Raw genomic sequence first — 17,267 nt, 5'->3', positions numbered from 1 at the left:
AAAGCAAAAGCAAATTTATTTCGCCCAAAAAATTAAGAATGATAACTATACTCCGTGACAACTTTTCTTGGCAATGCAGTGGAAGGTACGTCCCGCGTCCCCTCCTCCATTTTGAGTGTACGCAGGCTCTCCTCCTCCCCCATTTCCGGGGAAAGAAGGAGAGCCCGCGCACACTCAAAATGGGAGAGGGGACGCGGGACGTACCTTCCACTGCATTGCCAAGAAAAGTTGTCACGGAGTATAGTGCTACTGTTTTAAATAGAACCAAAATAGAGATTGTATCTAGTTTTAAGACACGTGGCGTTTTATTCACAGATCGAATGAGTTGGGATGAACACGTAAATTATATTTCGGTAAAATTGTCAAGAGTCGCAGGCTTAATGTATCGTTATCGCCCTATTCTGCCAACAAATGTGAAATTAATTATTTAAAATTCCTCATTTTTCTTCCACATTCATTACTCCTTCTTAGTCTGGGGTAATACTACAAATGCAAATTTAAACAAAATACTTGTAATACAAAAGAAATTATTGCGAAGTATTTGTAACGTGTCCTTCGATCACCCTGGTGAACCTCTCTTTAGAAATTTAAATTTGATGCCTGTAAATAGATTATACAAATATCGCTTATGCGTGACCTATAAATCAGAAGTACAAACAAATCTTCATGCCCTTAGTGAGTTGTCTCTCTCGCCAAGAGTAGCAACATGTCCTACTCGAAACACGGAAATTTGAACGCTTCCTATTTGCAAAACACACCACGGTGAAATGCAATTCCTCGACTGCTCAATTTCCTTGCTGCTCACAACATTGATCTCGCCACAACATCTGTAAAATATCTCCGAGCATTTTTTTTTTTTTCGTTTCAAATGTGATTGCTTAGTTGTTGTCATATTTCATAACCTCAGTGTTTGCTAAGTTGAATAATGCTGTGCTTGCATGTACTTATGTGCTTTGTCTTTGTTAGCCTCTTATATTGTTACCCCTTTTTTGTAATATTGTCCTGTTGTCATCTCTGAAATTGTTAGCTTTCTTTTGGTTTTGTTTTTGGATTAATTGTTGTGCCACTGCTGCCATATATAAGGAAAGGAGGCCGAGGGCCCGTCAAGCTGCATGATGCAGCTTTTTTTCTCGGTCTCCCTCCGTCATGCGTATTTTGACGGAAGATAAACATTATTATTAATGCTATTTATAGCAAATTGCACTCATTACTTGTAGCTCAAATTTGATTGTCTACATGCACAAGTAGGTACTGATCCAGTGTTGATGCGTAGTTCTTGGCGTCTCTCTTGATTTCCGAGCTCTTAGGCGCCAGGTTCCGGGTTGAGCGTTTCATAGCGACCGGGGCGAGAAATCGACGGTCACGACACTTGTGAAACGAAACATCGCGGTGATAGAGCACGAGCTCGATTTGCGGGAGATCGAGAACGTCTTCGTCGAAATTTTAACGGGCAAAAAAACGGAACCCAGCCTCTTTTTGTAGAATATATACAGCTCGCCTAAACAAAGAAAGGTTAGGTTCAGAGCCCTGCTCCGCAAATCTCTCAAAATTAGCGGAAACCGGCCTTTAGTGGTTCCGGGGGATTTCAACGCGCATCATCAGGCCTGGGGGTACTCTCATCAGTGCCCAAAAGGTAGACAATTGTGGGAGGACATGCAAGACCAGGGGCTTTCGTTACACACTGACCCTGATAGCCCCACGCGAGTGGGCAACAGCGTTAGTGTGGATACGTCTCCAGATCTCACCCTCTCCAAGAACGTCCGCGGCCTCGAATGGCACACTTCAGAGCTAAATTTTGGGAGCGACCACTACATACTGGTATCCCTCCTCAAAGAAGGCCTTAAAACGCGCAGGGCACGCGCGCCAGCCACCGTCGAATGGGACCAGTTTAGAACAATCAGATCCAACCAGGAAGGGAAGCCCATTTGCGACATCGGGGAAGGGGCGGAACAGCTAAAATCGAACGTCGGGGAGGTTACCAAAACCTTAGAAGGTGAAGACGCCCCCGAGATTGCCGATAGCCGCCTCCTGCATATGTGGGAGGCTAAGCAAAGCATGGAAAGACGTCTAAGGACACAAAAATGGAACCGCACCCTCCGGAGAAGGTTAGCGCGACACAACAAGGAAATTGAGGATTACTCCTTTAAATTATGTGAACAAAATTGGGGCAACAAATGCGACCAGATGGAAGGCGAAATGAACCTCGCTAGAACGTGGGGTATGCTCCGCCATTTGCTCGACCCGGAAAATTCGAAAACCCAATCGGGAATCAGACTCGCCAAAGCTCGACAGGCTTTTGACGGCGGCGACGACGATTTTATGCAGAAACTAATAGAAAACTACGTAGGTGAGACCCATCAAACTCCCCTTCCAGACTATGATGGTGCGCGTACAACGAGGCGCTTGATGCCGCCATCACTGAAGCGGAACTTAGAGCGGAATTAGTTAGGCTCCGCACAAAGTCTGCCCCGGGTCCTGACGGGATTACAAACAAAATGCTCAGGAACTTGGATGATACCTCGAGAGGTTACCTAACGGAGTACATGCAAGAATGCTGGGACAAAGGCGAGCTGCCGCAGCAATGGAAATCGGCAAACGTCACCGTAATACCCAAGCCGGGCAAGCCTCCGCAGCTCGGGAATCTCAGGCCCATATCGCTTACCTCGTGCATAGGAAAGCTAATGGAGCACGTCATCCAGACGAGATTAATCGAATACCTGGAAAAGCAGGACCTCTTGCCGCACACAATGATCGGGTTCCGCCCTCATCTGTGCACGCAGGATATCATGCTTCAGATTAAACACGACATTGTCGACTCGCGGTCTAAGGATGCGAAGGTGATCTTAGGGCTAGACCTGACGAAAGCCTTCGACAACGTAAAGCACGAGTCGGTACTTACCGGACTTAGCAATCTAAATGTGGGCACTAAAACTTTCAATTACGTGCGAAACTTCTTTTCCGGCAGGACGGCCTGCGTAAAATTCCAATCTATCGAATCTTCCATTCTTAAGCTGGGCAGCAGGGGCACGCCCCAGGGCTCGGTGTTGTACCCCCTCCTCTTTAACGTGGCCATGTGCGCGCTCCCCGGGCAGTTGGAACGCATCGAGGGGCTACAATTCAGCCTCTACGCAGATTACATTACCTTAGGGGTCAACCAGGGTAGTGACTCGGAAATTGAACAAAGGCTCCAGGCGGCGACCGACACAATCGTGAGGTACGCGGCCGAGCGAGGATTGGCTTGTTCGCCACAAAAATCGGAACTATTCGTCTACAACCCTAAGCATCTCCGGTGTAAGGCACCGTCGGATATTCTAATTGAGGTAGCGGGAGCAGAGGTCCCAAAAGTAGAACAGATACGAATTCTCGGCCTAGTTCTCCAGTCTCATGGCCACAACGGAGAGACTCTAAAGCGATTGGAGAGCCACGTGATGCAGACACTGAGCCTCATCAGGCGGGTTGCGAGCAAAGGGCGAGGATTAAAAGAAAAGAATTTAATGAGGCTGGTACAAGCTTTCATATTCAGCAGAGTTAGCTACCCTACGCCTTATCTCGACTTAAAGTCGGCAGAAAAGATGAAAATTGACGGATTAATACGTAGATGCGTCAAGCGCGCGCTGGGCCTGCCCACGTGCACATCCACGGAGCGACTTTTGGCGCGCGGGATGCACAACACGTGGGTGGAACTGACGGAAGCGGTGCGCACATCTCAGATTGAGAGATTGTGCGCCACAAAAACTGGCAGGACTATCCTGGCTAAAGTAAGAATCAATCCGCACAGGGGCCCAACCCTGAAGACAGGAATTAGGGAATCAGAAGCTGGCTAACCATCCCCCCCTTTACCTAAGAATATGCATCCCGAGCATAATAAGATCAGAAGAGAGAAGAGAGCAGAGGCCATTAGTCTCCGGTACAGGGAGCTGCCCTCGGAGCAGGTAGCTTATGCGGACGCCGCTTGTGGCCACGACGGACGAGCGGTAGCCGCGGTAGTCGATGGCCGCGGCTACCGCGGCCATCGACTGCAGCGGATGAAGTTGCGGTAGCATTGGCTTGCGTCGGCACGGAAGCAAAGTTCATCATAAGCGACAGTAAAACTGCCATCCAAAATTTTAGTGCAGGCAGAATCTCGCCTGCGGCGGCGAAGATTCTGGATCAGCGACTAATTGCGAGGAAAATTACGTTGATCTGGACACCGGCACATGCCTCCGTCCCCGGCAACGAGGCGGCTCACGAGCTAGCTCGAGGTTTATACCACCGGGCTGGTGAGGACCCCCTCTGGCAAGGGAGCGGTGAACGCATGGTAAAATATGGGTACATTACAGATTGGAACGTTGGCTGGTACCCCCACCAGACCCGTCATTAAATAATACGCAGGCAGTCGCGTGGCGACGACTCCAAACATACACGTACCCACACCCAATCCTGGTGAACCATATGTTCCCGGATATAAGATCAGACGAGTGTACACACTGCGGGTTGAGAGGGTCCCTCGACCATATAATCTGGGAATGCTCAAATTCTGCTGGGAGGGCGCTAAATATCGCTTCTAAAGAATCCTGGGAGACCCTGCTGCGCAGTTCGGACCCTGAGCTCCAGCTCCGCCTCGTCCAACTGGCTGAAGAGGCCGCCGGGACACAAGACCTCCTGGCCCGCAAATAAAGCGGTGCCTCCTGCCTCCCCGGCCTGGTGCCGAGGGGGGAGGGAGAATGCCAATTCTGTCGGACAATAAATGTTCTTTCCTCCTCCTCCTCTGGGAGCAGATGTTGCGCGACCCGGAGGAGTCAGCCCAAGTCCTGACCACCTCCCGGGCCCTGGCGGTCGCGACGGCCCTCTGGGCCTCCACCACCCCCAATACCGGATCCCGGAGGACTAATAAAGTTTCCTCCTCCTCCTGACAGATGGCGGTAGCTGTCCAGAGTTTTGTGTCGACATTTATTTTGTGATGGACACGAAACTGGGGAAACTAGCCCGCAACAACTCCGCTTAAAAAGGCTCGAAGTGCACGTAAGCAGTGGCGTCACACTGCTTAGGTGTCAACAGGCAGCATTTACTAGTGAGCCATGAAGCATCTCAAGAAACCATCTCCGACTCGGAGGACATGGATGTTCCAACAGAAGTGCCCAACGAGGAGAATGTGCAGCACCAGGAAACTCGTGACTATGAAAGTGAATAATGGATGGTCCTACAGACTATCCAGCGCCGGTACCTGAGCAACCTCCCACTAGCATGCCATCAAGACCAAACAAGAAAGTGAAGCTTACTTATGATGAACACTTCAACCAGGCATGTTAGTCAAGTTGTAGTATTTCAAGTTAGTTCATTGTTTAGAAAGGAAGATGTATCAGATCTGGTGCTAATGTCCAGTTTCAGTAAGCTGTAAAGGGCAGTCTGGCAACCTGAATAAACCAGTTTCGTTACAAGACAATCTCGATGCGCTCAGCACTTCTTACAAGTCGTGGATCCAAAAGCATGAATAGGGAGTTTTCGTAGAACGTTTTCGCCGTCCCGCAACGCTCTCCGCAACCCGTTACGATACCCGGAACTCTACAGCCAAGGCTATCGGCGCGCAGGCGCAGTAGCTGCTTCTTCATTGCCGAGGGCTTAGCGAAGGTGGAAACGTGGTGTATGCGCGCGCGTTCTCGTGAAGTGGGCGCGCCGCGCTGACATCATACTTTCGCATTAATAAACTAGATTGCTGGCGCTTGGAAAGCCGCTTCGCGAATGCCCGGGTCGCTCGTCCACCAACTCGCCGGTGACTTGCACAGGTAGGGAAGAGCAGGGGGGGAGGGGGGGGGGGGGGGGGGGAAGGTGCCTCCGCTTTTAATGCACCCTCCTCAGAATTTACGGCGCTCCGTGGGGGCCGCCATGTTAAAACTTGATACCAGTGTTGCTGCATCTCTAGGATCATCTTTTTTAAGTCAGAGCTGACGGAGAAAATCTGGCCACGGCGCAACGCCGATGTACATATAAAAATAGGCAATAAATTCAACAAAAAAAAAAAATAGTAGAAGGGATGACGAAATGCTACGCTAGGTGGCGCAAGCTGCCGCCCGATACAAAGGGTATAGCCATTACCATCCATCCATCCATCCTGGAAGCTAGAGCCGGTTTGCTTTCGTTGTTTTTGTTTGGTCGGAGAAAATCTAGCAACAACGCACGTTCAGCATGGCGCCTGTATTGCTTCGGCAGCTTCGGTTTGACCACGTTTGACGCGGTTTTCGAGCACATGTAGCGAAGACGTGACCGAAGAAGTGCCCCTTAATGGTCCCGGAAGACGGAAAGTATCATTCGTAATCGTCGTGTGTGCTTTGAAAGCGAAGGGAGTCACAGGGTCCACGAGTGCGCAACAACAAGGCAAGGTTCACGACAGCGCTCCGTTGACTTCTGCGATCTCGTTCTGTTTGGTGCATAGAAATAGGTTTGATGCAACACGGCGATGGCGGCAAAGAGTTGAAACGTTCGTGGTGTGTGGTGCGGTGCTTGGAGGTAGAAGCCCATATTAACACGAAGCGCAAATTGGTTATTGTGGGGTTGAAATTGAACAATGGACTCCGGATTGTTGTCCTAGACCTGCCGTTTTTATGCTTTATGCCAAGTTCAGAGTACAAGTGTGCCTGCTAGGGTGCGGCCTACCCCATTTCGAACCCTCGTCCTTGAGTACCGAGCCGCCTACCACCTGGCAGGCCGGTAGTTGGTGTTATTTCGGGGGATCCACCCATGTCAAATCGCCCTCCGAGAAGAGGGGAGGGAGGGGGGGCGCGGGGCCGGGGGCGGGGCCGTTCCCGTCCCCGTTGCCTTCCTCCTGGGTCCGCCGCTGGGTTGACAGAAGCCCGCATCGCCCGCATCTGCACTGAGTGCACTTGGGCTGTTGTAGTGGCTGTTGTAGTTGTAGTATAGGCTGCTGATGTTGCAGTATAGGCTGCTGATGCTCAAGCCTTTCTTCCGCGGCTTGCCGCCAGCTGATCCGGCTGCTCGACGGTGAGGAAGCGGCGTAAGTTACCTCTGAAGTAAATGTAAATCTTGTTCATACAGTTATCCGGCGTCAAAGTGTGGAAAGTGTCCAACGTGTATTGGGGGCGGGAACCACGAGCGTTTTGCCTTGCTTTTGTAACCGAAACCAGAACACCGAGTTAACTGCCTTGCGTACTCCGAAATGATGAAAGCAATAAGTCGTCAAAAACCCGTTTCTAGGGTTTCAAACCAAATAAACAAGACAAATATAATTCAACTTCGTTGTCTGTATGCAGGAGGACTTATGTAGCACAACAATACATTCTCGTTCCAAAATGAAAAAGAAAGTAAAAGTCAGTCCGCCGTATATGGCAGCAACTTCTTCGCTGCAAAACCTATGCTGGCAACGTAAGCGGTTTTAATATGGCAGCCTCCGCTTTGCGCCGCGTTCCCTTTCCCTCCTTTCCCCCCCTGGGGAAGAGTAGGGATTTTTCATTGTTGCCAGTAGAGATTTTGACCGGACAAGCGCTCACGTCTGGATTAACCCAGTTTTCAGTGAAAGTGGGATAGGTGGGTACTCCCACGGTATTTTACGGAATTTGTTTTTGAAAATGTTCTTTGTACGAAATGCTTTACGCACCACCCTGCACAATTCTTAAACGCGTCAAAAATTAACTGAGCAGTTTTACTGAAACTGCAAACTATATGCACAAAAAGAGTCTACAATGCACCACTGTCCAAAGCACCAGTTTGAGAGCCACCGGTACAGGGCCACGCTTGTTGTGGAGGCACTCTTCGCTCGTGCTGCTCAACTCTGGCTTCACGAATTAGGAATATGAAAAATGGTAGACTCTCAGATGAGAACACTACGCAGCCTGGTACAACAATATTGGCACCGAGAATTCCGCGTGGCGGGCGTTTCATTGCACTTGGGACTATTTGACTAGCCTCACTATCATTTTCGATTCTGTGAAAAAGAATGTTTGTTCATAATCACGGGACAGCAAACAGCTCTCGGCAACTTGTTTTATTTTGGCTTGCAAAGCTATTAAAGCGCGCATAACGCTGATGCTTGGAAAAGCAGACGACCAAAAGCACCGCTTGCCTGGGTTTACGTAATTAAGTTCGACTAGCCACAAAACTTGCCAACAAAAAAATTATGATAGCAAAACTAACTACAAAATATGTCCACCTCGCATCATGATCGACGTTTGTATATTTAAATATTCCCGTTGTTTATGTACACACATTATGTACAAAGGCTATAAAAGCTGAAAGATTGGCGTATAAAAATAAAAAAAAGGGGCTCCCCTCCCCCCAGAAAGCAAAAAGCGGGGAAAAGAGAGGCCCCGCAGAATCCCCGTCTGTCAGTTGTCCAGTTCGCTCAGGAGGGGGTCCTTGAAATCTGGGACCTTGGGCAGAGACTTCTTCACCGGAGGCACGCTCTTCTTTTCGGCCGTGCTCGCCCTGGGAGCCACCGGCCTTGTGCCAAAAATGTCATCTGCAACGACAGGCCGCAACGGCGGGGCATTCTCAACTGTCCGGAAGACATCTTGAGGGACATGTTTTACGCGGGGTGTCAAACCAAACCCGAACCATCGTACGATTTGGCTGGCGATTTTTTGAAGACCGAAGTCCAAAAATGGTTGCATGGCCCCTTTAAAAACTTGCGACGGTGGCATCAGCCGCGCAGTCTTGACTAAACAAATGGCAGATACATGGAGACAGCTCAATAATAATGAATGAAAGAAATACATTTCACACCTGTATGCAACACAACTTGATGTCAACAGAAATGCAAGTGCAAAGCAGTTTGAACTGGTGGAAGCAGTAACTGAGCCAATATTTACAATACATCAAAGAGTTGGAATTGAACCAGAACAAAATTCGAAGCTAATAATATCCGAACCAGAACCGAACCCGAGTTCTGACTGGTTCAATACCCTGGTTCTACGAGCCGAGAAATTGAACCCACGTAGCGACAGTCGAAAAACATCAGTTCTCTACCTGTAACCCACAGATAGAAAAGAGTACAGGTGGCATTCACTGAATACCGTACGAGAATAGTATTCATTGTTCACGGCACATGCTCGGAGGGGACTTCCACTTAGCGCCTGCCAGGAAATGGTCCAATCTTAATGGAGTGGAATGCATGTCATGGGAGCCGGCCGTCAGCACACTATAGCCGCAGGGTCAACTACCATATAGCCGCCATGGAGTATCATCTATATAGGTTACGAACGCAAGGTCTTTAAAACAATTAACTGAGTTAACGAACTCTGCTCTGTACAGATATAGAGACTGACAAATGCACAAATGTAACAGAACAAACACTTCATATTTCCTGATACCCTTACCTAGCATATGAGCACCCCACTGTGCCCTCAAATCTCCAATGCTAAAACCAGGGTTCGTACAGGCATCAAAAAGAAAAGAATTCAAGGGTTTTCAAGGACCTCTAAAGACATTTTCAAGGACTTCTTAAAATACCCTATCTAGTAAATTTATAATATAACAAAATTTTTTAAATGTACTGCGAAAATTCTTTATTGCACGATACCTAGGAAAAGGTGCATTTGCCAAAGAGGTGCCAGTAAAGGGTTCAGTAGAGGTACTGCAGTTTTTCCTTATTTTCCTGGTTAATGTTTAAAAGTTCTTGCATCTTTTTTTTTTTTTTCTGCAGTTTTTCTTAGTTTGTTTGACCCGACAATGCCAAGTCGAACAGCCTAAGGAAAAAGGCGAAAATGCAGGTGATGTCATCTGTTGCCTCTGCGTTCTCGGTGCCTGTAATCCTCACGACCCCTGAAAGTGGCACTTCTCGGGCATCGCGCACCGTTTAAACTATGTTCATCATGTGTAGCGTGAAACAGAAATGGAACAAACAAACCAGGAGTAGCTAGTAAACAATACACAAGAGAAAGCGAACGAGGGAAAAGATCGCAGATGGCAGATGGGCGAGTCCGGATATGGAACCACCGGGATGCTACCATTGTGGCCAGGCACTCAACAGGTATCCACTAAATGTGTCTAAATGTACTATATAAAAAAACTTCTCGTTGAAATTTTAAAATTTATGTTCGTTGAAATTTCAAAGTTTATGTTAACACACACGCAAAAAACATTTAATTACTGAAAAAAAAAAAAAAAGAAACCAACTATTATTGGAAAGTTTAAGGGTTTTCAAGGCACTGTTAGAAATTCCAGGGTTTTCAAGATCTGGAAAATGCCGTTTTCAAATTCAAGGGTTTTCAAGGACCCGTACGAACCCTGTAAAAGGAACACCCTACAAACCAAAACTCAAGCAGAGATAAGTTGTAAAAAGAGACTGGATGCACCCCCAAGGCAGGCCACACTGGGACTGAAGCCCCAGTCAAAATCAGCCATCTCTGAGTGTTTTCAACATCAGCCACAAAATGGACAGACCTGAGTCATCGTCGTCAAATAAAGTGCTGCGCTTGGGACGGCTCGACAGTGCCCTTGAAGATGACGTGAAGATGTCCGCGTCGTCATCGTCCAAGACTCCAGTGGCTTCTTTCTTCGGAGAATCCCTGGGTAATGCCTTCGTATCTTCGTCACTGTCATGCTGCAGATTTATTCATTAAGAAAAAAAACAAGAGGGAAAACCATTTAAGTCATGTCACAAAGACTGTTATAAGGGCAATTAACTACTACTTATATACACGAGACATCTGAAACAAAGATTAGAATAGCGAGGTATTCGATTTCGCCTTAAAATTGAATTGTGGTATCATGAAATTTCTCATAAATGTTTGTATGTGGAAACATTCATTCAAAGGAGGTAATGAAATTTTGACTTCAAGTCAAATTGTGGTACTGGAGACTATTTGACAAATCTCAATAAAACCAAGTTATGGCTCCATTAGGAGTGCTTCCCTTGAGGCACAGATGCACTGGAAGGAAGCAAAACCTGCAGAATACATATGCGTTATTTCTATTAACGGTCGCTAGAGCCACTTGCATTACAGGACACACAACAAATGATGTAAGCTTGCTCCTTCCAGAGAGTCTGCCTCTGACGTAACCAAACAAGAACTTCCCTCAACTGCTTTTCTCGCTTACGAAGACAAAACTTTTAAAAAGCTTCTGCCAAAACACCACCACACACGCACAAAAAACTATTGCATTTCAAATAGAAACTTCATTATAAATGAAGCTGTACCATTTAGTTTCCTGCAGAAGCCAGCGATTGAGACTAATGAGAGGAGCTCAGCAAATAACAAAACTGGGGCACTGGGCATGAAACACACACTCTGATTCCGTGTTCAAAAACTCTGCCTACGTCAGCGAGTAACACCATATGACAATGCAAATATGTAAAGACTCTGAAACTTGATTTTCAAGAGGTCTGCACCAACATTTAGATTCTCCCCGAGTTGGACTTGCCTGGGCTTATAGCTGAAAGCAAGTATAGTGGACGGCAGAGATTACCGTTTTCGGAGTTCAAAGAATGTGAAGAAATATACTATGAACAGCTAAGTTTTTTTCCCTTCAGGGGAAAGCAAAGAAGCTAGGAGATCACTAGACCATTGCGGTGAAGACTAGGGAAATATAAGTTGTGTCTATAAAAATGCCTCTAGTGCATTTATTGCAACGTTGGTGTGCATCGCTCATGCATTTGTTCATGCACCGAAAATCTGAACAAATCATCTAAATGCACTCGGGACTAGAATTTTTGTGGTATGCAAGCCCTCCAACCTTTCTTATTATGTGCTTTACATGCAGGGGAGCATATTTAATCAAGGTTTTGCTACACAATGTGCCTCCACTGTGTGAATGTTCACCCTTGTCGTCCATAATCAGAAACAATGAAGCGTCTTCTTAGCCAATAAAGATCACTAATGAGCTTTGTGGCTTTCGACGATGCATCAGTGTGCACAAGCTTTGGAAATGCTCAATCCTAACTGACCTGCGGTCTTCAGAGGACGCATATTTAATGCAAGCGCATATGTTAGCGTCTTTAAGGCAAACTTCAGCTAGAGCCACAGTATAAGGCAGCTTGCTTCCACCGTTCCCCTTAACTATTAGAAGAGTGCGCTACCTTTATGAAGCCAAAAAACCTGGAAGTGTGAAAACAACCCACCAAGAATGACATGGTAGCTGCCTTCTTTGTGCTTTGACTTGCCTTGACGTCACCGTCACCTGAAAATCAAGGTACATCCTATTTACTTGAACTTTTCCTTTGGCAACCTTTCTGTAATCTGGAGAACTCCCAAGCTTGTACTTTAATGTTGTGAGCATCTAACGTATGGGAAACAGTTGAACCTCTTACAACTCTCAAAGGACCTAAAAAATACTACCCATTGCACTGCAACAGAGTCTCTGGTAGTACACATTTCTGTTTTTAACCATTTATCCCAGCAATGTTCATCACCAGAAAAAACTTTCAGCCTTTCCACTCTGGTGAAGAAGGAAGAGCAGCGGAGCTGTACTATGTGCCACCATCTGAGTGACAGCGGTAGCTGCCCAGAGGGTTGTGTCGAGATTTATTTGTCCACGGACACGAAACTGGGCAAACTGGCCCTTAAAACTCCGTTGTAAAACTGAATAAAATGCTTAAAATGTTGCAGTAAAATTAGGCTAAGGTTAGGTTAGGTTAGCTTTATAGAGAGTCTGAAATGCCAAGGCTCGATCTAAAATGACCGTAAAATCGCCGCCTGCACGTAGCAATTTAAACTTTTCGTCAAAGGTGCATTTCATAGGCGGGTTTTACATCGTCATATTACAAGGTGTAGATCCGTCTCTTTACAAGGTAGGGCCAAGAAACTCACCAGGGTCAACAGCAGACGGCGACACAGACGACCAAGCCGAACGGCAGGGAGCGTTTGGCACATGTATTGACAGATGGCGCTACCTCCTTGTTCCGACTCGCTTTTAAAAATGTTTGAGACTGCCTGCAACGACAGTGGTCTACGAAAATGAAAATAATATTTTGGTAATGTACCTTTGGCTTAAGAATAAATGGGGACAATGATAGAAAAACTAGAAGCAACAAAAATAACCACGACGCTCTTGCGGCCGACAGCTTTCGTCTGCGTGTCGTCCGCTTTCTTTTGCCGGTAGGCTAGACAAGTAGAGCCATCTATCAATACGTGCGTCAAACGCGCCCCGCCACTTGACTCTTCATTTGTGTCTCTGCTCGCTGTTTACCCTAGCAAGTTTTTTGGCCCTATTTTTTACAGAAAGGAACCAACGCCTTGCGATTTTACGAGGTGAAATATGAAATACACTTTTAACGAAAGGTTTAGATTCCTACGTGCAGGCACCGATTCTCACGGCCCATTTTAGACGACGTATCGGCATTTCAGAGAACCTATAGCAGTGGTTCTCAAATGGAAGTCCACAAAGGCCCTCTTAGGGTCCCCAAAGCCCAAAATGAAGCAATATATATATTTTTTTTAAATTGATGCTGACCGTCTTAGATTTTAGCCATACACCCATGTGTGCATTTAATGTTCTTTCCATCATTCACCCACAAACAAGGAATCGAACAGTCTCGAAATGTCAGGTTACCGTTTTTTTTACTTTTGGTTAGAGTTCCTATTTTTCGTCTAATGTCTGTTACTAACCAGGCAGAAAGCTGCCGAACGTTTCCTTCTAAACCCTATAGATTAGGTTTGATTAGGCACTCCAGGAGGCCTAGCAAATTAATGCTTCGCCATAACACTTAATCCCTTGGAAGCACTAGGTATTTGTATCCTGATTAAGTCATTCTGCACTGTTGCAGCACTTAGGCATGTTTTTATTCACACCCACAGCTTTTTCCTGACTTCATTTACGACTTAATGTTTTTTTCGTCTTTCAATTACAAAAAGGGTCACGAGGGTTGCCGAAGCACATCCGAAGAACTCAACGAGGAACCTCCTAGAAGCCTCGAAGTGGTAGCCGACATTTTTTTCAGAGACACGGCCACTTCGGCGCTAGGTTCCTCCCCTCTTAGTGAAACGTCAGCTGTAGTTATGAGGCTTCCGGAAAAAAATTTTCGAGTCTTATCTACCAAGCTATTTACAAAATAATCTCCCCCATGCATCCTGAATTCAACCAAACTGTATAAAAAGGAAAGTATTTTAATATTTAACATCCCAGGTTTTTCAATGCTCTTCAAGCTGCATTTCAACTAGGCTCTGAAATTAACGAGACTCTGTCCCCTCTTAGTTTCATTATACTAAAAGTATCGTAAATATATTCATCGAGGAAGTCATAACCACAACGAAAGTTTAAACAGCAGAGCATAAATCCAGGTGAATTGACTCGTGACTTAAGAAAACAACTGAATGAGCGCCAAACAAACAAGGAGAGTGTTGATTAAATGGACGAAACGAGAGCTCCATTGCCCACTTGTTCAACTTTGCCCCACATTTACTTTTAGGTTCCGTTTCGGATGCTCTTCGAGAGCCAGTCTCCTCACCGAAGCCAAACAGTGCGTCGGAGCCTCTAGAGCCCTCCTGTAGGCTCCGTGGCCGGCTGGGAGCAGTCTTCCCGGCGGGGTTCACAGAAGAAAACAGGTCCTCGTCACTGTCATCCAAGATGCCCTTCCAAGGAGCCTGCAACCCGCGCTTTGCTGTCAAGCACCAAAAACCTTGGCAAAGCTCCAGGGCAGTAAAAGTTACTTCTAAAAAACTCCTCGGATCACACCTACAGGCTCTAAAAACATGATCAATTAGCACATACAGTTATGCATACCATATTTACTCCAATGCAGGCCGACAATTTTTACGGCAGTAGCTGTTAGTGCCCCTTTCCAGCGAAAAACGGCAATGTTTGAATGCAAAACATGCAAATCTTTTGCTTGTTGCCGCCACACTTCCATGCTGACCTTCTGTCCCATCATTTTTGGAACACTCATATTTTGTCGATTTCCTTGTCTCGTCTCCAGTTTCCGCTACGTTCAAAGTTGGCCCGACTCTTCGCCTTTATCTCTAAAATGTCAATCGCGCAACCGCGTCGGTTGCTCTCCCTGTAGCCGAAAAGACGACAATGATAGAACCACAGGGACAATCGTGCGCCATAATACACCGCGGGGCAACCGATTTGAGCAGCTGTTGCAAAAAGTCATTGCGAGTCAGAAAAAAGTGGGCGCCCACATGGCAAAAGCAACCCATCCCCACTTCGAGCGAGTTTCCATGCGGCGTACAAAGCACGGCCGTCCCGGCGGCCGTCACAACCGTTGTTTCTGTCACTGTAAATGCGAGTAAATGAAGTGTTTGAATTGCCGTCGACTCGATCGGTACCACCTAGAAGACAAGGCCTGTGCACGACATCGTCGTTCATGAATATCCGACCGCACAAAGCGGCAAATGCGCCAGAGCTCGATGGGAGCCGCCGTAAAGCAGCAGGCACATCCGACTTGCCGTCCCCGCATACTAGCGTTCCGCTTGTTGCGATGCTATACGTGGTGGCGGAAATGGTGACGCGAGCTAGGAGGCGCTGCATGGATTTACTGGCGAGGATGTTTGGGGGTGGAAGGTGCGGGCCTTCCAGACGGCATTGACTCATCTCTCAATCTACTCAGTGGCCTCCAAGGTGTCCTCACCTGTGACCCGTGCACCTCCTGGGGCCTTGGCGGTGGAGCGAGGGAAGGTCCCGGGCGCCTCGCTTCCGGCACGGGGCGGAGGCTGTTTTCGACGACGGAGAAGAGGTCCTCTTCCTCCGTCGACGGAGACTTGACCATGCTGGGGAGCGTCGACGAGGACCCGTGGACTGCAAGCGCCTTCCCTTCTCCCGCAGTCGGAGTAACCGTATCCGTCGCAGAAGCCACCGCGGTGCTGCGGGCCGGCGTCGGCGGCGATCTGAGAACCGCCGTAGCCGGCGAGCCGCCGCTGTCGGAAGACGGGGCGTCGTCGCTGGACCTGGGTTGACGCCCCTTGCGGGAAGGCGGCCGTCTCTTGGCCTGGATCCTCGCACGGTCCTGCCGGCAGAGATTGCATCGTTGCACTCGGCCGAAAAGGCTTTGAAGAGAAACATCTGCAAGCCTCCCAACGGCAGCCAATGCTTTACGAAAAAATGTGTAAGGAACCATCATAATCTAAACTCCGAGACACGGAGAAAATGATACAGCCGCTTCTCAGGGTTTAGATTATGATTGAAAGAAGGGTTGGGACACAGGCGAGTTGGTGAACATTAAGCAACATAATAAAACCGGAGACACAGAAAACAAGAAGGGCACACAAAACACAGTCTCGGACACAGCTAAAACGTTTTATTCGCAACACTCTCCCTTTATAGCGAACGACCCTCAGCCAACACGGATATGGAAAAACAGCAAATGCTACTATCAGCAAAAGGAGAGCCACCCATCCCCTTTTGCTGATACGAGGAAACATTCGCCGAAACCCACCTTGGTTGCGCTCGTCAGCGTTGTGATATGGTCGGCCGGCTCGTCGAAGCTGACGGACACCACCTTGGTATCTCGAAGAGGCGGCGGCCTAGCCCTGGGCTGCAAAAGAAAGGAACTACCCTTTTACCGAAAGGCCTGCCCAGTCTTTTTTTCTGCGACGCAACACGGTATACGGGGAGCGAGTGTTCCGAAATTCATGTTTGGTGTATCAGAACGCAAGGACGGGCGGTCCAATCAAAAGGCAACAGAAAGGATGTGCGGGGAACACGCGATGATGAAGCAGCCAAACGTACGTCGTCGGTGGAAACATCTGGAGGGTAAACAACGCACGAGGTGCGCAAGGAGCAAACTTACTTGCATGCAGTATTGTTTTGCTTTCGTCATGCCCGCCATTCGCTGGGGCATGGGATTCCGTGATGTCACCTGTTCTTGTGGTTCATTTTAATTTTACCTTTTGATGGACCACAGGGGACACTACAAGCCATGCAAGTCAATCCAATGCCACGTGAATGTCACGCAGGGGCGGATTTAGAGGGGGGGGTCCGGATGTCCTGACCCCCCCTTGAATTCTGCATGTGTAAAACTTAGGGTGTAAAACGAAGGAGAGGGGGTTCCTAAACATATGGTACGCTGACCAACACCTGACCCCCCCTCAAGAAATTCCTGCATCCGCCCCTGATGTCACGTGACCTTCGAGGGCTGCAGTGGTGCATAGTCACTTATATATTGAAATGGCCAAGATGGCTCGTAGCGTCCCCTACAGCCCATTGTAATTGGAGACGGAGTACAGTGACGTTCAGAGAAATGAATCGAACCATTTTGTCAGCAGACTACCCACATTAAAGTACTACCTTAATAAGAAGGTAGCGCATTGCAGAGCAATGAACCAAATACAACATCTTAAAGGGCAACTCCGCTTCATTTTTGATATTCAGAAAACTATGTAGCCCTCTTCAGTATCATA

General features: G+C 47.6%; 2 protein-coding genes across 2 annotated transcripts in view; one reads left to right on the top strand and one right to left on the bottom strand.

The window, feature by feature from the left end:
- Window positions 1–1,653: 1,653 nt before the first annotated feature.
- LOC121836092 lies at window positions 1,654–2,445 on the top strand. Its single transcript, XM_042290811.1, has one exon. It carries the CDS (start codon window positions 1,654–1,656, stop codon window positions 2,443–2,445), a length of 792 nt encoding a protein of 263 aa, XP_042146745.1.
- A 5,515-nt stretch (window positions 2,446–7,960) lies between these two features.
- Window positions 7,961–17,267, bottom strand: part of LOC8030844 (WASH complex subunit 2) — a 64,699-nt gene continuing 55,392 nt past the window's right edge. The window contains exons 24-29 of the mRNA XM_029979957.4: window positions 16,304–16,402; window positions 15,500–15,874; window positions 14,375–14,510; window positions 12,050–12,108; window positions 10,372–10,531; window positions 7,961–8,449 (exon numbers count right to left, since the gene is read on the bottom strand). Coding sequence (XP_029835817.3) covers window positions 8,316–8,449; window positions 10,372–10,531; window positions 12,050–12,108; window positions 14,375–14,510; window positions 15,500–15,874; window positions 16,304–16,402 — 963 coding nt within the window. The 3' untranslated portion in view covers window positions 7,961–8,315. The remainder of the gene's footprint in view (window positions 8,450–10,371; window positions 10,532–12,049; window positions 12,109–14,374; window positions 14,511–15,499; window positions 15,875–16,303; window positions 16,403–17,267) is intronic.

The sequence above is a fragment of the Ixodes scapularis genome, unplaced genomic scaffold (genome assembly GCF_016920785.2).
Source record: "Ixodes scapularis isolate PalLabHiFi unplaced genomic scaffold, ASM1692078v2 PGA_scaffold0__279_contigs__length_252992795, whole genome shotgun sequence".
In the NCBI taxonomy this organism is placed as follows: domain Eukaryota; kingdom Metazoa; phylum Arthropoda; class Arachnida; order Ixodida; family Ixodidae; genus Ixodes; species Ixodes scapularis.
This window is presented reverse-complemented; position numbering and strand designations above follow the sequence as displayed.